This window comes from Dama dama, chromosome 5 (genome assembly GCF_033118175.1).
Source record: "Dama dama isolate Ldn47 chromosome 5, ASM3311817v1, whole genome shotgun sequence".
In the NCBI taxonomy this organism is placed as follows: domain Eukaryota; kingdom Metazoa; phylum Chordata; class Mammalia; order Artiodactyla; family Cervidae; genus Dama; species Dama dama.
Window position 1 is genome coordinate 122,560,948 of NC_083685.1, and position 21,103 is coordinate 122,582,050.

Here is a 21,103-nt window from a genome sequence, read left to right on the forward strand (position 1 = left end):
CTGGGGCCCAAAGCAAATTTGCTGAATGAATGAATAAATGAATGAGCTATAACCTAAAGAAGTTGGGAGTCTTGGGGAAGGCGGACATGAAGACGAGTAACCCATGAGAGAAAATGCAAGGGGTCTGAAAATTCCAGGTAAATGGGACACGGAAGAGCAGTTTCCATCTCTACCTCTCCCTAGGGCGACCTGCTATTGGCACAACCCCAGCTGGGTACCTCGCTGAGATGGAAATCAATCACACACCCCCTTTGGCTGGCTGGGCTGACTCCTGGGGCATGGTGAGGAGGCTTCAAGGCTATGACCAGGCTCAGTGGGGAAGGAATGCTGGAGAGCGATGTGTCTGGTGGGGGCCTGGAGTGGGTGGGTGGGGGGAGTGGACAGGGGGGTCTCCTGGCCAGCCAGGAGGCCACACCTGGGACATCCCTCTGCTTGCCCCGAGGAGTCAGATCACAACTTGGTGGGGAGCACCGAGGGGGACCCAGAGCACCCTCCACATCTGCAGGAAGCCCAGCATGCCTGGTGCTGGCTGAGACGCAGCCTCCGCACTCCTGATGCTTTCTCTGTGGGCATCCAGGTGACCCGGCTCTGTGATCAGTGACACCTGTCAGGAGAGGCTGAGCTGGAGGATGTAGGGGCCGCTGAGCAGTGACTCGGCGTTGGCCGTGTTCCCAGGGCAGGGAACGCTGGGGCAGAACCGGGGCTGTGCGGGAGGAGGGGAGAAGCAGGGGGGTTGGGGGAGGGCTGCACATGTGTCCCACTTCTACCAGGGGCTGGCAGGCCCCGGGAGATGGGGTCCCGGCCACCTCTCGCCTGTGGCCCTGGGCTGCCGTCTCGTAGCTGAGGAGAGGGTGTGAGTGCCAAAAACCAGAGACTCAACCAGCCAGACTCACAGCTCCACACACCAGCTGGAAATGGCGCTGAGGATCCGATGAGTCACTTTCCAGGGCCCTCTTGCCGGCTCCGCTCGCTGCCTTCTGATCTCTTTGTCGGTGACCAGAGCCACCCATACCCTGAGCTCTATCTTGTCAGACAATTCAGCTCAAGGTTGAAGGTGGGGTTGTAAGCATTCTGTCCCTTCGCCCTCACCCTGGACGCCCATGGACAACCTCTAGGGGCTGGGACCTCATCCGTGTGCTACGTTGCTGATTACGGAGGGAAGGAGGCGGGTTGAAATCTGAAGGTGATCCGAAACCGGACTGGGGATGCAAGGAGCTTGGTGATGCCGACCACCGGCTGGCCCCGCTGAGAACCTGAGGCACCCTCAGAGAAGAGAGACTCGAGGGGGTGAGAAGGCAAGGCAGGAACACAGAAAGAAAAATAGGATTGGGGAGAGGAAGGAGAGAGAGGAAATTCTTGGGCACAGTCCTAATCATAGCCTTGAAATGAAATTTACTGCTGCACTCAGCATGGGACGCCAGCCAGCGCCGCCAAACCAGCCCCCCTTCTGTTTGGATTAGTCGATGACATCATGGCCATGGGCCATCACTCCCAACACCAAAGGAAGAGTAGGATGGCGGGCGGGAAACCTGAGCCTCCTGCCTCTGGCTTCCAGGGAGGGGAACCTGAAACCAGGAAAACTCAACCGCAACCCTCCCCTGCTGAGCTGGGCAGCAGTCCCCCAGCTGTCCCAACCCCCCTGTTCCTGGCCAGCCTCTGGTCCCCAGAACGCCAGCTGAGGCTGCTTCCGGGAGAAAGGCGGCGATGGAGGCGCACTGATCCCATCTCTGCTGGCTGGCCCTGCTCCCTAACCCGCCCATGAGAGGAAGCACATGACCGCATGCCCAGGGCCAGAAGGAAATGGCCTGGGCACCAGAAAATGCAGAGCAGCGCCCCGAAGAGAGCCACTGCTTAGCTCGCGTAGTGCTTTGCTCTCCATGGAAAGGAAGCCTAAAGGGGGCTCCGAGGGAGCCCATTTCGGGGATACCTAGGCGGCAGATGAGTGGGGAGCCAGAGGAGAAGGGGAGAGCTCCAGGGTGCAGACTCCCAGGGCACAGACTACGCAGGAGGAACAGCTGTTAGGGAAATTAAAATGGACAAAGTCTTGTTCAAGGCTTCAGAAGCAGGACAGCAGGCCTCCGACTGGTTTCTGAGCTGCCTGGACACTGCCTGGATTCCATGCCTGCCTGCAAGCACAACAGGCCAGGCGGTACTTTAGATAAGAAAGGAAGTGAGTCTTGGAATCTCTTAAGTCACCCTGGCCAGGTCCACAGGGTCTAAGAAGTGCTGTGGCTCCAAGGTGAAACAAACAGCATTGCAAAAGTTAAACCAGAGCTGCATTTTTTCCCCCAAGTTAGCTGTGCTGGGTCTTCATTGCTGTGCAGACTTCCTATAGTTGTGGCGAGTAAGGGCCACTCTCTAGTTGGGCCCAGTGTGTGGGCTTCTCATTGTGGCGGCTTCTCTTGTTGGGGAGCATGGGCTCAGTGGTTGTGGCCCATGGGCTTAGTCGCCCTGTGGCATTCCCAGACCAGGGATCAAACCCATGTCCCCTGTATTGGCAGGTGGATTCTTAACCACTGGACCACTAGGGAAGCCCAGAGCTGCTTTTTGCAGGCAAACTGATGATGATGTCAGTTTGTGGCCTGGGATGATAAGTAGGAGCCCTCAGAACTGCAATCTGAAATCCCACCTGTGGGGTGGACATACCGCTGGGGGACCCTGTCCCAGCTGGGACTCCAAACTGCTGTTAATGAGGGACCTCCCATCGCTGTTCAAGCCTGGATATAGGTTGGCTCAGCTTGGTGATGCATATGCTATTACTTGTCTCTATTATTTCTATTTTTTTTCCCTTTCATGACTGCATATTGAAACCAAGTCAAATAATCTTCTATAAAAATTTGAAAATTGTTTATTTGTGTGTAACGAGTGGTTTCTTTTGTTAACAAATCCTTTGAACCTAAAAGGGTTCAATCCTTGGGTTGGGAAGATCCCCTGGAGAAGGAAATGGCAACCCGTTCCAGTACTCTTGCCTGGAAAATCCCTTGGACGGAGGAGCCTGACAGGCTACAGTCCATGGGGTCGCAAAGAGTCGGACAGGACTGAGCGACTTCACTTTCGCTTTCTTTTGAACTTTCTGCTAAACTTTCTCCCTGGCCCTCCCTCACTCCAAGAAGGAGGGATGTGCCCTGCTTGGAGGACTGGAGACCCCTCTGTGTCACAGAGGCAAAACATGGCCAAACATGGAGGAGAGGCTGAAAAGGCTTCCTGGTCCAGGGGGAAACCACAGCTGTGCCAGAGCTGCCTCCCTGGAGGAAGTGTGTACGGGCTGTCAGTCTCTGCTGTCTGTCTGCATCCTTCAGATGTGGCAGTGTCTTCAAGCCAATGACTTACTTCATGGGCTTTCTGTTCAGAACCTCTTTCCTTCTGAATCACTCTAGACTGGATCAGAGCAGCACGGTTGGTGTGGGGACTGTCTGTGAAGACTGTGATAGTGGCGAGCAGGGGTTAAGGTGTGCGCAAGGTTCATGCCCGGGTCAAGGCTGCCTTTGCCCAGAGGAGGGCTTGCCTGAGAGGGGAGGGAGGAGGAGTTGACAGATGCAGAAGCAAGGAGTAAAGGAGACTGGCCAGGTCCCACCTTCTTGAAGATGCCTTATGGGATGGCATAAAATATTAGCCAAGTGTTAGCCAAAGGTGCAGCCAAAAAACCCCAATGGGAGGCATGAGTCAAGAGCAGCGCAGATGATGGAGCAGGAGCACTGGGAAGCCAGCGCCTGGGGGGCAGGTTTTAGTAGTGATGTACAGGAAGTGTAGAAAACCATCCATATTTCTGCCCCCAGGGGCTGTCCATTTTAGGGTCAGACCATCATCTGAAAGGGCTTCTCTGGTGGTTCAGTGGTAAAGAACCCACCTGCCAATGCAGGAGACGTGGGTTCAATCCCTGGGTCAGGAAGATCCCCTGGAGAAGGGAATGGCAACCCACCCCAGTATTCTTGCCTGGGAGATCCCATTTACAGAGGAGCCTGGTGGGCTACAGTCCATGGGTTGCAAAAGAGTCAGACATGACTTAGTGACTAAAGAACAACAACATCATCTAAAAATTGCTCTCCCTACACGAGGAGCAGGATCTGACATCTATCCTGTCACCTAAGTTCCTGCCACTCAGAGACATGCATCACACTTTCTGGTGAACACCTATTTATACATCTGTCTGCATCCCTGCATATGCATGCTGCTGCCGCTGCCAAGTCACATCAGTCGTTTCCGACTGTGTGTGACCCCATAGACGGCAGCCCACCAGGCTCCCGTCCCTGGGATTCTCCAGGCAAGAATACAACTTTCCCATAAATGAACTATCACACATTTGCTCCTGGACCCTTTTTACTTTTTTTTTTTTTTGGCTGTGTGGCTTGTGGGATCTTAGTTCCTCAACTAGGAATTGACCCTGGGCCCTCAGCACTGAGTGTGGATTCCTAACCACTGCAGCGCCAGGAAATTCCCATGGGCACTTCTTAAACAATAATCTTCTTACTATTTCTTGCCTTCCCTCTCTCCCTGGAGAACAGGTGTGGGCAGAGTGCCCGTTCTCTGGGTGATACGTGGGTACAGGGACCCCCGACCCACTCTGCATTACTATCTGCTCTACAGAAATAGAACCTTGTCATTTATATCTTTGCAGTTGGTCTCAAGACCTATGATTTTTATCAGTTTCCCTAGTTGGGCAGGGAATCCTGGAGTGCTGCAGTTCATGGGATCATAAAGAATTGGACACGAGTTAGTGACCAAGATTCCCTGGAGAAGGCAAAGGCTACCTACTCCCGTATTCTGGCCTGGAGAATCCCATGGGCTGTACAGTCAATGGGGGTCACGAAGAGTCGGACACAACTGAGTGGCTTTCACTTCACTCAATGACTAAGCACACGACAGTTAGGGGATCTGCTGCCCCTGGGACACTGAGCAATGTCTGAGGACAGTTTGGTTGGGGGTGGGAGATGCTATCACATCTCAAGCGGAAGGCCAGGGATATTGCTCAATACTCCACCGGGCACAGGGACAACTCCCCCAGAGAAAGGTCTGGCCCCAAGGTCAACAGTGCCAAGGCTGAGAAGCTGGCTTGGGCTGAAGAAGACTAATAATGAAATTAATGAAATGAAAATCAAAATGGCCTTGAGAGTGTTCCCGCCTGATCACGAAACTGCTTACGCAGACTGTGCAGTGATGTGCAGCCTGTCTTCATGCCACACACCCAGCTCTGCTGGGCTCTGCCTTGAGACAGTCTCTTTGGGAAGGAGGCAGGGCCAAAGTGGGCGTCCCTGGTGGGAAATAGGGGCTATAGGAGTGTGATCTGAGGGTCCCAGAAGCCCCTCCATCCCCAACTAGTCTGGCAGGTGCTGCCCCCTCCTGTCTGTCCTGAGTCCTGCCGGGAGCCACAGACCCAGGCCGAGGTCCAGCAGGCTGTGGTCAGAATGCATATGGGGGCCAGACTGGGGTCTCTGGTGTGATCAGGGTCTCCTGTTAATGCTCCCCTGTTAGGCTGCCCCCTAGGATCAGGGTGGGGGAGGCTGGCTAGGAGAGAAGCCCACAGAAGGAACTGTCAGCCCCAGGGTCCTCCTTCTTCCTGAGTCTGGGATATGTCCTGACCCTGACCTGCCTCCTTGGGGCAGTGGTCAGAGCTGAGCCCTCTATCTGCACTCACCCCCAGCGGTTGAGTCCTCTTGCCAGCAGAGCAGAGAGTGTGTGAAAAGGCCGCCGTTGAGTAATCTACTTCTTATGAGTATATCTGGTAGATTTCTCATCAAAGGGCTCAGTTCCCATGGTCTGGAGATGGGAAGCTTCTAGCTGTGAGCACAGGCAGAGGATGACGAGGAAGAAAGGAGAGGCCAGGGTGGTGAGGCGGGGCGCCCAGCAGCCAAGGCCGCATGGGAACTATGAAAAGGCTGGCGGGTCAGGGTGGGGCGAGCTCTCAGGGGCCACTCTGTCCCTTCACTTGCTGTGCTCCCATGAGAGTTTTTTGTCTGTTTGCTTGTTTTATCTAAGATTAATTTATTTATGGCTGCACTGTGTCTTCATTGCTGCATGCAGGCCTCTCCAGTTGCAGCGAATGGGGGCTACTCTCTAGTTGCAATACCCGAGCTTCTCATTGAGGCGGCTTCTCTTATTGTGGAGCACGGGCTCCAGACACGCAGGCTTCAGCAGTTGTGATACACGGCCTTAATTTGTTTTGTGGCATGTGGGATCTTCCTGGACCAGGGATCGAACCTGTGTCCCCAGCATTGGCAGGTGGATTCTTCACCACTGAGCCACCAGGAACGTCCCTTGTGAGAGTCATTTAATGTTCAGTACCTCCTGATGGCAGCTACCACTTGCACCAGATTTTAGAGCTTTCAGGGCATGGTCAGGCATGCCCAGAAATCCACTTGTTGTTCAGTTGCTCAGTCGTGTCTGACTCGTTGCGACCCCATGGACTGCAGCACGCCAGGCTTCCCTGTCCTTCACCAACTCCCAGAGCCTACTCAAACTCATGTCCATTGAGTTGGTGATGCCATCAAACTGTCTCATCCTCTGTTGCCCCCCTTCTTCTCCTGCCTTCAATCTTTCCCAGCATCGGTCTTTTCCAATGAGCTGGCTCTTCACATCAAGTGGCCAAAGTATTGGAGCTTCAGTTTCAGCATCAGTCCTTACAATGAGTATTCAGGGTTGATTTCCTGAATCAACTAGAAATCCACTCACCTCAGTTCAGTCTCTCAGTTGTGTCCGACTCTTTGTGACCCCATGAACCGCAGCATGCCAGGCCTCCCTGTCCATCACCAACTCCTGGAGCCCACCCAAACCCATGTCCATTGAGTTGGTGATGCCATCCAACCATCTCATCTCTGTCGTCCCTTTCTCCTCCTGCCCTCAATCTTTCCCAGCATCAGGGTCTTTTCAAAGAAGTCAGCTCTCCTCATCAGGTGGCCAAAGTATTGGAGTTTCAGCTTCAGCATCAGTCCCTCCAATGAACACCCAGGACTGATCTCCTTTAGGATGGACTGGTTGGATCTCCTTGCAGTCCAAGAGACTCTCAAGAGTCTTCTCCAACACCACAGTTCAAAAGCATCAATTCTTCGGTGCTCAGCTTTCTTTATAGTCCAAATTTCACATCCATACATGACCACTGGAAAAACCATAGCCTTGATTAGACAGACCTTTGTTGACAAAGTAATATCTCTGCTTTTTAATGTGCTGTCTAGGTTGGTCATAACTTTGCTTCCAAGGAGCAAGTGTCTTTTAATTTCACGGGTGCAATCACCATCTGCAGTGAGTCTGGAGCCCAGAAAAATAAAGTCAGCCACTGTTTCCCCATCTATTTACCATGAAGTGATGGGACCGGATGCCATGATCTTGGTTTTCTGAATGTTGAGCTTTAAGCCAACTTTTTTACTCTTCTCTTTCACTTTCATCAAGAGGCTCTTTAGTTCTTCTTCACTTTCTGCCATAAGGGTGGTGTCATCTGCATATCTGAGGTTATTGATATTTCTCCCGGCAATCTTGATGGCAACTTGTGCTTCATCCAGCCCAGCATTTCTCATGATGTACTCTGCATATAAGTTAAATAAGCAGGGTGACAATATACAGCCTTAACGTACTCCTTTTCCTATTTGGAACCAGTCTGTTGTTCCATGTCCAGTTCTAACTGTTGCTGCCTGACCTGTATACAGGTTTCTCAAGAGGCAAGTCAGATGGTCTGGTATTTCCATCTCTTTCAGAATTTCCCACGGTTTATTGTGATCCACACAGTCAAAGGCTTTGGGATAGTCAATAAAGCAGAAATAGATGGTTTTCTGGAACTCTCTTGCTTTTTCGATGATCCAGCAGATGTTGGCAATTTGATCTCTGGTTCCTCTACCTTTTCTAAAACCAGCTTGAACATCTGGAAGCTCGCAATTCACATATTAGGAAGGGGCTTTTATTACCATGTTGTGGATGGGGAGGCAGAGGCTTGGCAAGGCCACTGAAGCAGCTGGGCTGCTGCATCTCTGAGCCACAAGGTGGACCCTCTCCCCCCACTCCTGCCCATCCCACCACAGAGAGCATCCTTTCAGAGTGGATCGCTTTGCCCCTCTGCTCTAGAAGCTCTGACCTCAGAAGAAGATGAGATCCCCTCCCAGACCCTCAAAAGTCTCCTCCGTGGCTCCTCTCCCCTCATTTCTTTCCTCCTCCACCAGCTCAGGAGTCCCACTGGTCCAGGGATCATTGTCTGTTCCGTGGAGGCCTGACCATCCTACTATTTGAACAGTGTCCACTGTCGATGTTTAAGTAAGCACTGCTGATGGAAGGAAGGCCAGCCCAGGTACTGCCTTTCCTGCCTTGTGCCCAGCGTGGACCCCAATCCCCTCCTGTACCACCATCATCCTACCTGTAATGTACTTCTCATCCTCTGTGTACTTGATCATCTATGTGTCTACCTTGCCTAAAAGGCTAAAATCCCCCAGGTTATCTATTTCTTTCATAAAGTGACAAATGGATTTTAGCTTCTGTAAAGTTCAACAGCATTTTGTTCCACTTGCAATAACAAAGAAAGAAATGAAAAGGCTACAGACAGCCAACTTGTCATAATTTTCTGCATTAACTGTACTCACTAAGTTAGCATCAAACACCATTTCACAAATGACACTTTATTTTACAGAAACAAAAGCTGAAGCACTGACTTTGGAACTGTCCGGGTTCTAAGGTATTAATAACTTTTCTACCAGTTTAACTTTTCTCTAAGTTGTCTGTTTCCAAGTGATCCGGGGTGGCCACCGGCTGCAATGGCTTGAAGTGGGGCTTGGGTTCCCAGCCAGAGATTGGGGCCAGGTCGCGGCAGTGAGAGCACCAAGTTCTAGCCACTAAACCAGTGGTCAATGACAAGGCTCTGGCTCTTCAGCTTTGCAGAAAAGAATTCCCACAAAGACAGAAAGTAGTCACTCAAAGGATTTATTATAAGGAAAAAGAGTACACTACGTGTGGATAGAGACACGGGCAGACTCAGAGGGAAAGTCCCTGAGTTGCACCCTTGTGGCAATTTAAATCACTTAAATGGGGCGTTTCTTTCTGGTTTCCTTTGGCCGATCATTTTGATTTGTCTGCTTCACACTCTACATCTGGTGTGTCTCAGAATCCTTCTATATGGGCGTATGCATCTTTTAGCCAAGATGGATTCTACCACAAAAACCTATGGGTAGCCTGGCATTGGTTAGCATCACTCCCCTTTGACCCCCAACAAGCCTTTCTGCGCCTGTGTGGTTGGGAGGTCTCCTGACCTCCAGAATGAGAATGTCACGGTGGAGCCCAGCCTCCTCTCTTAATTGTCCTGCTATTCTCCTCTTGGTTTTTGGTCTGAAGGGAACGAATCCATTTACCCTGGGGGTGCCCATCTATTGGCTCAAAACCACGCATAAACAGGAGGCAGCCATTTTTTAAAACTCTTTCAATATTTTCCTGTTTCATATCTCAAGTCAGCATCACATAGTGGAGTGGACAGGATTGTTTGTGTAATTTTCTCAGTTTACAATTCCTGGGCTAGATGACAAGAATGAGGGCCTATGTGTAACAGCACCCACCACAGAGGGGGCTCAGAGACATGTAGACAGAGACCGCCGGGGGTCACATTTTCCATGCCATCCACAGCTCTAAGACCCTCTGCCTTTCCTGGAACACAGAACTGTTTTGGATAAAGTATTTCAGCTTCCACGTTTGTGGGCTAAGGGAGGAGAGCCCAGAAAACACCTTCATTCAAACCTCTTTTCTTCTGGGCCGGCTCCTCACTCTCGCCGGCTGGTCAAAACGACGGCCAGTTTATATGAAATCCTGTGTTGTTCATAGTACCCACCCCCTCCTCCCCCCGCCCTCTGACTCTACTGGCCAAGCACACTTAAAATTCTAAGGCCTTTAATTGAAAAAGGTGTTCTCAGTAAGTTTCAGGAGTCCACCCAGCCACAGGGGGCAGGGAGAAGGGCGGCAGAGAACCATCCGATCCATACTCCAAAGCGGCACATCCTTTTCCTCAATCCCTGGCTAGAATCGCAGGGATCCCAGGGGTGGAAGGGAACCAGGCAGCGTACACCTCCCGTGCCAAGCTGGAGGGGAAGGGGTGATGGGTGGGTCGCCTGGTGCCCTGGAGAGGTGGACTGCGAGTCCCAAGTGCTGAGTCAGGGTCCACTGGGCGCTGTCTGCCCGCAGACACTGCCCGCTGCCTCCCTCCCCCAACCTCTGGCGATCTGGGAGACGGCGGGGGTGCGGCCCCGAGCGGTGGGAAGCCAGGTGCGCAGCTGGGGGCCGCGGCAGTGCCAGGCTGGGCACAACAAAAGCCGGACTTGGGGGAGGGCCGGGAGGCGCGGGAGGCGCGCGTGGAGGGGGGCGGCCGAGAGCTCCCGGAGCCGGCATTGGCCGCCCGCCACCGGGGGGCGGAGCCAAGCCGCCTCGGAGCGCAATAAAAGGCCGGCTCGGCCCGCACCCGCAGCGCACACATCCATAGAAGGCAGTGGAGCACCCGGGACCAGGTCCGCGGCGCGCGCACTCGCTCGCTCGCCGCCCCCCAGCCAGCTCTCGCCTCCGAGCCGCCGACCGCGCCCCGCGCCCCCTCGCTGTACCCCGCGACCTAGAGCCAAGAAAGTTTGTGCGGCGAGTGAGGGCCGGAGAGGAGAGCGCGCCCGCGGAGTGCCGTCCAGACCAGCGCGGCCCCGGCCGGCGAGAGGGGAGCGCCCCGAGCCCAGGCGGCGGCGGCTAGCCCGAGCCCGCGCCCCCCGCCTCTCCGCCCGCCATGGGCGCCGCGGCCCGCAGCCTGCCGCTCGCGTTCTGCCTCCTGCTTCTGGGGACGCTGCTCCCCCGGGCCGACGCCTGCAGCTGCTCCCCGGTGCATCCGCAACAGGCGTTTTGCAATGCAGATATAGGTAAGGACGGCGACCCCGCCCCTGCCGGGCGCCCACCGCCCCCGCGGGTCGCGCGGGACCTCGAGGTTTCGCCAGAGCCCCGCCCGCCAGCATCCTGCAGAGGGACCCAGCGCCCGCCTCTCGGGGGCCTTGGTGCCTTCTAGAATCCTGCAAGTTGAGACCAAAATCGTTACTTTCTTTTTCCCCATTCCTTCTCTCCCTTTCTTTTCCTCTCTGCCGAGATGCTTCTCAACCTCAAAATTCCACCGAAATTCCGCTGCATTTCCAGTCCCAGAAAGGGAGCCAGGGAACGGATTGGGTTTTGGCAGGCGGAGGGCCCGGGGATGCCAGCGAGGGGGGGTGGGGGGAGAATGGGGGACACAGCGCGGGGGTAGAGGCCCTCTAGACCTCGGTGGGTTGAAGGACGGGGGACCCCAGGAAGAAACTTTCACAGGTGAGATGGGACTTGGCTCCTCTGGGCTTGGAGCTGGGTGGGGAAGAGCTGCTCCGCCTGGGCCTCTGCCAGCAACCCCATGTGGGGTTCACCAGATCCGGCTGGGGCTGGATGGAAGCGTCCCTCCCTTGGGCAGGTTCCCCAAGGGCTCAGTGGGACAGCCCGAATGATGGGCCCAGCCCCAGGGCCGGCTCCTCCCCCGCTCTGCCCAGGAGGCACAGCTCTGCAGGGACAGGCAGAATGGTCCTTGAGTGGGGACCGCTTTTTCTGGACATCCACACAAGCTTTGGTGACTGGAGATGGCAGGTAGGGTTGTCTGGCTGCCTAGAGTCCGCATATCCTTTCCCCTCCAGATTTCTTGTCCCCCAAATACGGGAGCTGGCAAGGAAAAGAGAGCCCAGTTATTCTGAGCCCCAGAGGGGCAGGAGACAGAGTGGGGGGAGAGAACACAGCAGAAATGGGGAGAACCAGCTGACCTTGGAGGTTTCCATCTAGTTCTGTCACCTGTGGGCCTCCACTGCCCTGGTTTTCCTGGGACAGGTTTCACCAAAACGACAGATGTACAGCAGGTGGGTCTCTGCAGCTCCCTCTCACTTCCGCACAGGTTTATTTTCTGCTTCTAAGTCTCAGCCAGCCCCGCAGCCTGTTGCCAGGGGTGGGGAGGCTGGGCCGCCCTCACCTGTGCAGGCTCAAAGCTGGGGTCTCTGGGTTTCTCCTGTTGTCAGCCATACCGCTCTGATCTCCCCATGACTCCTGGCCACACCCCAGTTGGCCCTTGGAGCTGCCGCCACTGCCTGCTCCAGGAAGTCTTCAGGTGATCCTACCTGTGCGAGTCACATAGCTCAGGCCAACCTGCGCTTGGGGCCTGGTGTGTGCTCGCAGAGTGGTTCCCCACAGCACCCTGACTGTGAGAAGCTCTCCAATTTGGCTTCACTGCTCAGGAAGATTGGAGTGGGGAGGAGAAGCTTGTCTCAGTGCGGGAGCCAGGATCGGCCTTCCAAGGGGTGTCCCCTGGGAGTCCAGACCTGTCCAGGCCCCTTGCAGAGAGAGAAGCTGTGTTTCTGGGGCAGAATCAGGCCCAGGCCCAGAAGGAATCCACAGATTAGAAGATTCTAGGAGCAGGAAGGGGTTGGGCTTGGGACCACCTCACACTCCTCAGCTGCGCAGAGAGGATGTCCAGCCAGCCCCTCCCATCCTTGCCCAGTGTCAGCTGAGGCAGCGCTGGGGCTGTTTTCTGCTTTGGGTTTGGATCAAGGGCAACAAAGGTCAGGGTCCAGGAGTGTCCATATGCCTCAAGGCTCCTTCTTGCTTTGCAGGTTGCCCTCTGTTCCACCTGCATCTCCTGGCATTTGTGTCTAAATCATTGCATCAAAGTCATGGTAGAGCCAAAACATTTCAGCCCAGCCCAGCCCAGAGGTTCCTCAGGGCCTGCTGATGCCAGGGTCCTGCTGCAGAGCCCAGTGTTTTTGGTCCCCATGGTTACTGTAACAAGTGACCACAAACTGGAGGGGCTTAAGACAGCAGAAATTGATCTCTCACAGCTTAGGGGCCTCAAGTCCAAAATGAAGGTGTTGGCCATGCAGGTTCCTTCTGAAAGCCTGGAGGGAAAATCTGTGCCAGGCCCCCTCTCCTGGTAGCTCCAAGCAATCTTTGGCGTCCCTTGGTTTGTAGACACATCCCTCCCATCGCTGCTCTGTCTTTAGGTGGCCGCCTTCTGTGTGTGTGTGTGTGTCCTCTCCTCTTACTAGGATACCAGTCATTGGATTCAGGGCCCACACTAGTCCACTGACCTCATCTTCATTTGATCACATCTGTGAAGACTCTTATTTCCAAATAAGGTCACATTCACAGCTTCTGGGTGGACGCGAATTTGGGGGGAATGCTGCCCAGTCTTGTTGTGCTGGCAGCCCTTCTGTGCTCAGTCAATTAGGGACATGTCACAGAGACAGCCCAGGGTGTCGGACCTGGGTGGCCGTGGAGGAAACCTTAAAAGCAATAGCCTTTCCACCTCCACTTTACGTGGTACAAGTGCATGACTTCCTTGATGATGATTCTTTGCTCTGACTGAAAGCAGAATTGCTTGAGGTCTGGAGCTCTTTGCAGACACAAAATCTTGGCTTTTGTAGTTGTCAAGCTCTACAGGTGACTGCCACCAGGGAAGTGGGCCAAGGATCCAGAAAGGGTGATGGCCTGTGGCACACTGGGGTTCCCTGAAGACTGATCTTTAATGCAGCGTGCCAGCTCCTTTCATTGTTGGCTGGACACGGGCTTAATAAATGGCTTGGGGTCGGCAAGAGGCAGTTGGCTTAAGAAACAGTTATGTTTCTGTCTGCCTGTGTAGAGATTACTGGGGGAAGGGTGGGGGTGGCATCTCCTTAGCTCTTGTAGCCTGTGGGATTGGAACTGGGATTGGCAGAAAGTTTGTTATGAGGTTATGCGATTGAGGAGGAAGGGGTGGGAAGGGGTGACCGGGGCTCCTCCTGGAAGGCCCTGCTCCCTGACCTTTTCCAGGAAAGTGGGAATGAGCCAGAAGCCTTTTGGGTCTCAGAGCCCTGCTCCAAAGTGCCGCTGGCCTGGCCCCGTCTCATCTAATGGATGAGTCCTTCACCATCTCCTGCAGGGCATGGCCCCAGAAATCTGGCTGGAAACCAGCATTGGGCTTGCTCTTCGGGTAGTGCCACAGTGGAGGAGCTTGGAGTTCCTTAAGCCAGCTGAGTGACTGGGCAGACCTGGGCTGCTCCGGCTGATTTCTGGAGTCACTGGTAAATCCAGGAGCTCCCTGGACCCAGAGGGTAAAATCTCCACCAGTGCCCACCCACCCTGGCCTGGGTGGCGGTGCCCAGGGCCACTGTCTTCCAAAAAAGTGCCTCCAGTCCATCTTTCTCAGAACACTCCCATCTCCAGTCTCTGCTTTCTGCAGACCCTCCAATGGTCTCTAGCACCAAGTGGGGCAGAGCCTGCAGCCAAGGCCACATGCTGGCTGCCAGGGCAAGTGGGCTGGCCTGGGGTACACTCTGATGGGGTCCAGGTAGTGGGCTCTCGGGGAAATACAGAGCAGGCACTCAGAAAGGGCAGTGCCCTCTCCAGACACGTGCTTGGGGAAAGCAAAGCAAAGCTTCCTGTGAGCAGAGTGAGGCCTTGGGTGCAATAGGGGTGTGGGTGGGTGCTCTTTAAAGACACTCTTGGCAATTCAGTTTGCAAAGTGTACAGTCAGCTGTGTTTTGTAATCCCAATTTGCCTATCGGGCTTGCTTGTGTTTCAATAAGCAGTTACGGAGTGACCCGCTCCACCCCAGGGGACAGCAGGGAGATGCAAGGCATTTTCCCTGCCCTCGGGAAGGAATACCAGAACTCCAGCTCCAGGCAGGGTGGAAGCGGATGTAAGACTGTATGAGTCAAGGGGGACTGAAGCCCTGTAGAACCCCTCACCCCAACCGACTGCCAGGAGATGGTTTAAAGTAAACCAGGCTACATGTGCTTTGGGCAAATAATGAACAAAGTAACTGGGTCACAAAATGAAAAGCATTTGGGGTTCTGAAGAGAGATTCCAGGTTCTGATGGGAGGAGGAGGGTACCATGGCAGGGGTGGGGCACTTGAGTTCCTGGTCCTGTTCAGTGTCCCTGGAAGAATGTATTCTCCAGCGGGGGTGACTAGAACCTGGGTTGGGAGGTGAGAAGAGATGTGTGCAGGGCTTAGAGGCTGTGCTGTGGGTGTGGCACGTGGCTGGGGGGGCACTCTCCCACCCTACATATTCTTCCCTCTCTGATCTGAGGGTGTGGTGCCATCTTGCAGCCTGGGGACTGCCATGTCCTCTGGAATCTGGTCTTGGATGCCAGTCCTTGAGCTGCAGGTGGGTTGGGATCCTGCTATTCCTCTTGGCCATCTCTACTGGGTTGCATCCCACATGTGTGGGTGTAGACGACTCCCAGGCTTGGGTGCGGTCATGCAGCCACCCTCATCGCGATGCAGAGCCACTGATCCAGTGCCCAAGGGGCTGTGGGAGCAGATGAAGCCCTTGGCTCCCAAAACATCTAAGAGATACACTTGGAGGACCCCAGGCAGTCTAGAGGATGGGCAAAAGAAAAAGGCAGGAAAAAGAAAAAGTGTGTATATTAACTGAACCACTTTACTATACACCTGAAACCATCATAGCATTGTTAATCAACTATACACCGATGTAAAATAAAAAGTTTAAAAAATAAGTACTAAGGATGTAATGTACAACGTGATGCCTACAGTTAAGACAGCTGGGTGATAGATAAGAAAGTTGTTATGAGGGCAAATCCTAAGAGTTCTCATCACAAGGGAAAAAATTGGTTTTCTTTCATTGTGTATTTATATGAGATGATGGGTGTTAATGGAATATTTCGTGGTAATCATTTCATGATATATGTAAATCAAATGATTATGCTGTACACCTTAAATTTATACAGTGCTACATGTCAATTATATCTCAATAAAGCAAAAAAAAAAAAAAAATACATGAAAGGAGATAAAGAGAAGGCAGAGCAGGGGTCGGACTGTAAATGCCATTGATTCTTTTCCCCTGTCCTGGACATGCCTTCCACCCTGCATATACACGCACACACAGAGCCGAGAGCAAATGGTCTTGTGGCTAGGACGGGCTTTCTGAAAAGAGAATGGCAGACTTAGGAAGTCAAGGTTGGAAGCATAAAGAACCCTAAATTGGAGGATGGAGCTAGGGGAACGTGGGTGAGGCGTGGGTTAAGTGCCATTTCATGGTGCCAAAGTAGACAGACAGGCTACTTGGGAAAGGTGAGAGTCTGGGTACATAGCAGACTCTTGGGCAGGAGGGCCCAAGAGGGCGAATGGGACTAGACATCTGGTTTATCACGTGGAGTTCGCATTCCACCTTGAAGGACCCGAAGAGAGGCTTTGAGGGTGTGCACCTGTGGGCGACAGTGGGCATCACCCAGGGAGTTTGTCAAAAGGCAGATGTCAGAATTAGCATCCCATATTGGGGCTTTCCAGGTGGCTCAGTGGTAAAGAATCCTCCTGCCAATGCTGGAGACAAGGGTTCCATCCCTGGGTCAGGTAGATCCCTTAGAGAAGGAAATGGCAACTCCCTACAGTATTCTTGCCTGAAAAGTTCCATAGACAGAGGAATCCAACAGGCTACAGTCCATTGGGTCATAAAGAATCAGACATGACTGAGTGCACACACAGACACACATGGGACCCTCAGGACCCAGGGCTTGGGCATTGGTTTCTCACAGGTGATTCTGATGCCCACCGAAGTTTGCACAGAGCAGTCGCCTCCAAGGTGGGTAACCAAGGCAACTTGGATTTGAGAAGAGAACCTTAGAGATACTTAGAATACAGACTGACAGCAGCGCTTGTGCCTAGTTTTACTGTGAGTGGGTAGATTTTGAGAGTGATGGGCTAGGTTTCTGTTTGGTTGCTACAGGGTCCGTAGACCATGAGACCACAGGGTGTTAGGGTACGTGAGATGCCCTGGAATGCTGGGAGGAGAGGCAGTCAGGGGAAGTGAGGCTGCCTGACTTGCAGCCTGAGGGACTTGCAGCCTGAGGGATGGTCAGGGGCACCAACATCTCAGAAAGGGCAGGAATGAAGCTGTCTTCCCCCAGCCAGGGCCCATAGTCCCGGGACCCCAAGGCCTGGTCTGGCTGGAATCCTGGAGCCTTCGATGCCGCCATCACTGCATGGATGTGCAGCTCCTGTGGAAAAGTGATAGAGACCCAGGGGAATCCCATTTTGTAGCTGATAAAATTGGGGTCAGCTGTGTGCAGTTAGCCTCCTGGGTTAAGCTTCTGGAGACCCCAGCAGGGTGGACCGGGTGAGGGTTTGCTGTAAAAAATCAACTTGAAGGGCTTCCCTGGTGGTCCAGTGGTTAAGACTCCTAGTTTCCATTGTAGGAGGCATGGGTTTGATCCCTGGTTAGGGAACTAAGATCCCACATGGCCTGCAGATCAGCCATAACAAATTTTAAAATATAATTTAAAAATTTTAAAAAGTTTAAAATCAAATTGAGATATTACCTCTATAAAAAAGGGTCCTAACCCGGGGGGCGGGGAGCTTCCCAGGTGATGCAATGGTTAAGAATCCGCCTGCAATGCAGGAAGCACAGGAGACTTGGATTCGATCCCTAGGTCAGGAAGATTCCCTGGAGGAGGAAATGGCAACCTGCTCCGGTATTCTTGTCTGGAAAATCCCATGGACAGAAGAGCTTGGCAGGCTACAGTCCATGGGGTCACAGAGTCGGACACGACTGATCCTTTTCATCCTTTCAACCTGGGGGGTGTGGACGTGTGTCCAGAGATGGGCCTGAAGGACACTCTCGAGTCCTGAAACAGTAAGCGCAGCTGAGTGTATGTGTGCCTGTGTTTGTGGTTTCCAGTGGACAGGGACTGTGGTTTCCACCAGATTCTCAAAGGAGTATGTGACCTCTAAAAGGTTAGCCACTGCCTTAGAAGGCTTTCTTATGGCCTGTGGGGGGAGTAGGGGCTCTGGAACCAAAGGGTGGGCAGCCTTGAGCCCCAGCAGTGGGGACCAGGGTGAGGGTCTTTGCTGTCCCCCTGAGAGCTGTTAGACAAGGCAGGGGAGGAAGAATGAAGCTGCAGGCAGCAGAGCCATGTTAAGGGGCAGAGCAGGTACCTGACGGGGGAGGAACTCAGGAAGGAGGGAGGGTGCCAGGCTGGAGGGGCGGGGCAGGGTGGGGGGTGCTGCCTCTGGGGTCTGACCTCAGGGCTGGGGCCAGGCATCCCCTCACATAGTCAGGTGGTCAGCAGGGGTGTGTTCTCTGCTGAGTTCTGGGAAAGGAGACAGAGGGGTCTCCAGCTGTAGCTCCAGCAGATCATGGGAATGAGTGAGGGGCCTTGGAGGGAAGAGGCAGAGAAAGGGGTGGGGGCACGTAGGTTCGGAGCAGCATGGTCAGGATGGCCGCTCTGCAGCCCAGGCCTCAGTCCAGGGGTGAGACTTGGGCAGGTGCCCTCTGCCTCGGTTTCTCCCTTTCCAAAGAAGTGATGATCACTTCCTACCTCCTAGGGCAGAGGTGCAGTGCCTGGGACGGTGCCCATGGAGGCTCTTGGGGTTGTGGGGGGGGGGGGTATTGACTTCTTCTGTGCGCGATGCTGTGCTGGGCGTGTAATTCTCACCCCACCCCGAGGGCTGGCCGTGGCACTCACACAGGTCGGGGGGAGTGCAGAGACGCACAAGCTGGGCTCTGGTGCCTTCTGGAGGGCGAGAGCCAGGAAACTGGGAGGGAAACCGCGCTAGGTCTGTGATGGAAGAGAGACTATGATAGACACTAACAGCAGCTGTCAGCATCAGGGCTAAGTGCTTGGAACCTTGTTTCACACAGTTTTCCTGCTAATTCACCTAATTTATAATTATCCCTGTTTTATAGATGATCAGATTGAGGCACCGGCTGATTCATTTGCTTGGGTCATATGACTATCAAATAGCAGAGTAAGAAGACAGGGTTTTAAAAATGAGAGGAGGCGTACAGAGGAAGCTGAAGGCGGCCATTTCGGTGCACCTTGGCTTGGAGGGGGTGGTCTCTGCGGAGCATGAAGGATGGAGGACCATGAAGGAGAACTCTTGAGAGCTGACCTTGTTCGGGAGATTCCCCCATCAATTGGAGATGAGCTAAATTAAATTAAGCTCTATCCTGACAGCAGAATATTAAGCAGTCATTTTAAACAGTATTATAGATTCATGTTTATGACCTAGAAAAATGTTCAGAGTGCATTAAATTTAAAAGCCCAGTTACATCTGTATCCTTTCACATTTCAAACCCTGTCTAATATAATTTTTAAATGCACAGTGCATAACTGTACACTGTTAACAAAGTTATCAAGCAAATATTCAGGTTAAGAAAAACAAGACCCTGCCACCCTAAAAACTCTCTTAATTCCTCCTGGTCCCTAAGGAAAGGGGGACCTCCTTTTACTTAGATAACCACTGTCCTGGGTTTTATGGTGAAAATTCCCTGGCTATTTTAATGTAGTTTACTGATTCTGTATTTATCTCTAGTCTACTGTTGTTTTTTTAAATTTAATTAGGCTTATATATACACATGTAGAGAAAAGTCTAAGAAGGATGTCTGTCAAAATTCTAGGCAGTGGGTGAGATCAAGGGTGGTTTTTATTTTGTTTTGCTTATCTGTATTCACTGAATTTTCTGTGATTAACGTGTGTTAGTTGTACAATTATTTTAAAGTGAAAAGGCAACAAGGAGACATGGGTAGGGGTATCCTCAGGATGGGAGAGGCGGAAGAGAAGGCTACAAGCAAGGCCATGAGAGCCCTGAGCCTAGAGGGTGGGGCTCACGTCCAGGGCTGCCTCCCTTTGCCTTGCTTCTCCGAGAAGCAGATTCGGGAAGGGTTTATTGCTTCTTGAAAAGAACTGCTACCATTTTTCTGCCTCAGAGACGTATGCTTTTTATCTGCTCTGTTGAGGTATGATTCTACTGTTCACCCATTTAAAGCGGGCAGTTCAGGGAGGGACTTCCCTGGCATTCCAGTGGTTAAGACTCTGCGTTTGCACCATAGGGCGGCACAGCGGTTCGACCCCTGGTCGGGGGAACTGAGATCCTGGCATGCCACGCAACATGGCCAAAATAAATACATTTCAGTTCTCCTTTATAAGTTAATTAATTAAATTATAAATTAAAGTGCAATTCAGTGGGTTTTTAGTGCAGTCAGGGCTGTGCAGCCGTCACCACTATCTGATTTTGTATCATCCCAGGGGCCCCGGTGCTGGGTTCAGGCTGATATTTCGATGAGACTCAGGTAATATGTTTCCACTTCAGGCTGCAGCAGCAAGGCCATGCCCTGCAACAGGACACATGGGATGTAGCCTTTCAGGCCTTGGCAAACAGTACCCCCACAACACCCCCCCCCCCACCTCTGATCTCCTATTAGGGTAAATACGGTTTTACTGGAATGCACCCACATCCATTCCTAATACAAAGTCTGCAGCTGCTTAGGGGCTGTAAAAATGGCAGCCTTGAGTGGTTGCAACAGAACTTCGTGAATTACCAGCTGGCCCTTTATGAAAACTTTCCCTCACCCCTGGGTGTGAGCTTCCTGGGGCCGACTCACCTCTCACCTGGTGGCCTGCTCCTTGCTTTCCAGAAAGATTGATGCCTTGGGGTATCATTCTCTGAACTGACCTTGAAGATGCAGTGAATCTTGAACCTGTGAGCCCGAGAGAGGGAGAGATGAGTTTCAAGGCTGTAACCCTTCTGCTGTGAGACATTCTAGGGTGAAGAGTTCCCGGGGACAGAGCCTGGTTTGGGATGAGTCTTCACTTGGCCCTTTCTCATCTGTGGTCTGGGGTCTTGATTGGGCTTCCTGGAGACCCTGTAGGGTCAGCTCATCTTCACCGACTCGGCTCAGCTCTCAGGCTCTGCACCAGGCTTTGCTTTGACTGACTCTAATGACAGTCAGGGACTCTAGTTAGGAGGCACTTCAACAGCTGATTCTTAACCAAGGACAGGATGGGGAAGTGGACTGACATTTAGAGAAAAAAAGATAAAAGATATCAGAGAAAAAGCCTGGGTCTTTGGAACCTACTCGAGCTGGTTCTGAGTCCTGACTCTGTGCCTCTGTGAGCCTCGGTTTCTTCTGTAAAAGCAGGATTAAATGTCTCGGGGACTTCCCTGGTGGTCCAGTGGCTGAGACTGTGTGCTCCCAGTGCAGGGGGCCCGGGTTCAATCCCTGGTCAGGGAACTAGATCCCACACACTGCAACTGAGTTCACATGTCGACACTAAGACCCAGCGCAGCCAAATAAATTTTAAAAATATTTTTTGAAAAAAGAAACTCCTCAGGGCTGGGC

At 52.9% G+C, this 21,103-nt stretch overlaps 1 protein-coding gene across 1 annotated transcript in view; it reads left to right on the forward strand.

Moving 5' to 3' along the window:
- The first annotated feature begins 10,423 nt into the window (after positions 1 to 10,423).
- Positions 10,424 to 21,103, forward strand: part of TIMP2 (TIMP metallopeptidase inhibitor 2) — a 53,047-nt gene continuing 42,367 nt past the window's right edge. Inside the window, exon 1 of the mRNA XM_061144649.1 lies at positions 10,424 to 10,847. Coding sequence (XP_061000632.1) covers positions 10,718 to 10,847 — 130 coding nt within the window. The 5' untranslated portion in view covers positions 10,424 to 10,717. The remainder of the gene's footprint in view (positions 10,848 to 21,103) is intronic.